Source organism: Nansenia antarctica (genome assembly GCF_963989245.1).
Source record: "Nansenia antarctica genome assembly, chromosome: 8".
Classification (NCBI taxonomy): domain Eukaryota; kingdom Metazoa; phylum Chordata; class Actinopteri; order Argentiniformes; family Microstomatidae; genus Nansenia; species Nansenia antarctica.
Genome location: NC_137678.1, coordinates 32,625,279 through 32,627,732, shown reverse-complemented (window position 1 = coordinate 32,627,732; position 2,454 = coordinate 32,625,279). Strand labels below are relative to the sequence as shown.

General features: G+C 44.2%; 1 protein-coding gene across 1 annotated transcript; it reads right to left on the bottom strand.

The window, feature by feature from the left end:
• Nucleotides 1–795: 795 nt before the first annotated feature.
• On the bottom strand, nucleotides 796–2,217 carry LOC308164132 (E3 ubiquitin-protein ligase TRIM35-like; the record flags this gene model as incomplete). The annotated part of the gene is made up of 1 exon (XM_080538282.1): nucleotides 796–2,217. One exon carries the CDS (start codon nucleotides 2,215–2,217, stop codon nucleotides 796–798), a length of 1,422 nt encoding a protein of 473 aa, XP_080394408.1.
• Nucleotides 2,218–2,454: the final 237 nt, after the last annotated feature.

Below are 2,454 nucleotides of genomic sequence, written 5' to 3'. Positions count from 1 at the left end.
CTAGCAGCGACGGTTTGATAACTGGCTAATACAGTAAATGTAAATGTATATGAAGTCATCATTTTATATGTAAGTGTAATGTCTTTATTTCTTAGTCTCTCTCTCTCTCACATACAGTCACACTCACAATCACTGTTATTAACAGAAACTGCTCGAGCTATTGCCGTCGGGGAAACGGTACCGAAGCCTCACGGATAAAACCCAGAGAACATCAAACAGCTATTTTCCCCAAGCAATCAGACTCCTGGAGAAATGCACTAGAAGAAAACAAAAGACTGCCTCCCCCAAACCAACCCCAAGCACACTACAGAAATGAACATTATATTATATTATACAGTATTATATTATATTATATTATATTATATTATTATAACTACTTGGACACTACTAGATTACTTTAAAACTACTTGACTACTCGTGAGTTTAGAATGATACGGTTCTATCTCCGTTTAGGGCAGTTCAGAGATATTGAGCGTCAAAGTTTTTACATTCCATTATGTTTTGTGAGATGGAACCTTTGTATTTTATGAATTACTAACAAAAAAATTATGTTAAAATAACACCACACAGGCATTAATAAACACCTAATGGATCAGATTATGTCAGTCTTTGTTTTTTTGGTTATGATAAGGTCAGACAGTTACATAATAATCAAAGGGTTTAGATATTTCTGGAAATATTGCTGACTATTGCTGGCTTTAAGGACATTCATAAGTGTTATTGGTGTTTTATTGTCTGTGTTTCAGAGGAATACAAAGGTCTAAGTATGTACTGAAAGTTAGCTCTCTCATTGATTCAGACAGATGGAGTAACCATGGATACAGACACCTTCACCGGTAACACCCTCAGAGGATGAATGTTACAGTAATTCCCGATGAATGGAAATACTTTCTCTGTGAACGCGTGTGTGAGTGTGTGTAGGTGTGTGTTAGTGTCAGGGTCTGAGAATGACAGAATTCCTCTGTCCCAGTCCAGCTGCACTCTGACCCTCTGGGGGATCTGGCTCACTGTGAGAGGAGTGAGTGGACCACCTGGAACACCCGTATAAAACCCCCTGTCATAAAACCCAAGCCACCAGGATCCATACCAAAAGCCTGAGCTGCTCTTCCTGTCTATAGACTCTGGCATCACACCCAGGATATAGAAGGTATTCCCCCCCACCTCAACGTCCCAGCTGTGTGTGCCTGAGTCAAAGCCCTCAGAGCCCAGGACCTCAGCATAGTAGTCAAACCTCTCTGGGTTGTCGGGAAGCTGCTTTCTCTCTTCTCTGCATGTCACACTGGTCAGATCCTCAGACAGGATGAGTTCTGGGTCTGCAGTGTTGGGGTCCAGAATCACAGGAGTGTATTCCACTATTCCCTGCATCTTTTCCCAGACTCTGAACTGCAGGTTGCCCAGGTGCTTTGCCACGTCAATCAGCGCTCCCGAAACCTTCTCAGGATCCGGCAGTGTGCTCTGGGCTCTGTCCATGGAGGCCTTGAAGTTCAGCAGGAACGAGACATCATCAGCTTTTAGCTCCTCCTCCACGGCTGTGATTGTGTCGGAAAGGGACGATATCTCTCTGCTCAGCCCCTCGATCTTCCTCTTCATCGTCTGACTCTTCTGCTCCTCTTCCTCCCTCAGTGCAGCGATCCTGACTCTCTCTTCATCTCGTAGAAACTGGTGAAGCTTCTCAAACTCCTCCTTCATCTGCCTCTCTGTGTGCTGGGCCTGGCACTCAATATGTTTAGCTGTTTCATCCCAAGTCAGTTTAACCGCTTTAAAGGTCTTCAGCTTTTCCACTAAGGGTTCCAGTGCAGTCTGGAGTTCACTCTTATGATCCAGTGCAGCTTCATCTACTGGGCAACAGTCATGTTTCTTATGCTGTTTTGAATCTCGACACACCACACAGATGGGCTGTTTATCTTCCAAACAGAAGAGCTTGAGCTTCTCACTGTGCAGACTGCAGAGCACCTCAGACCCTGCTGCAGCTCTCTGACTTATCTCCTGTAAGAAGGCCTCGAACAGGTTCTTTAAAACCAGGTTACAAGGAGGATTAGCCATGGATGATTCATTTCTGCACACTGGACATTCCGGAGTGTCTTTCTGTTTCCAGAATTCCGTCAGACAGTTTTGACACATGCTGTGGCTACAATGTAGAACAACAGGATCCTTGAAGATGTCACAGCACACAGGACAGGAGAGATTCTCCTCAGAGAGAGAGGGTTTAGACGCCATTCTCTCACCACCTCCGTCTCCCCTGTAATGGTTTCTGAAAACTCACAGCGTTGAAGTCGGAGGAGGAAGTCAAATCCAGATGTTGATGTCTTCCTTTGTGGTTGTTTTGAATGTTGATGGTAAATTAGTGTAAAGTCCTTTAGAGAGTCATACCTATGTAATGTTGTGGATCATGCAGCACCAGAGAGCTGAATGTTAAGCCTTCTGTTGTCGTTCAGTTCTGCTATCTACTGTTAC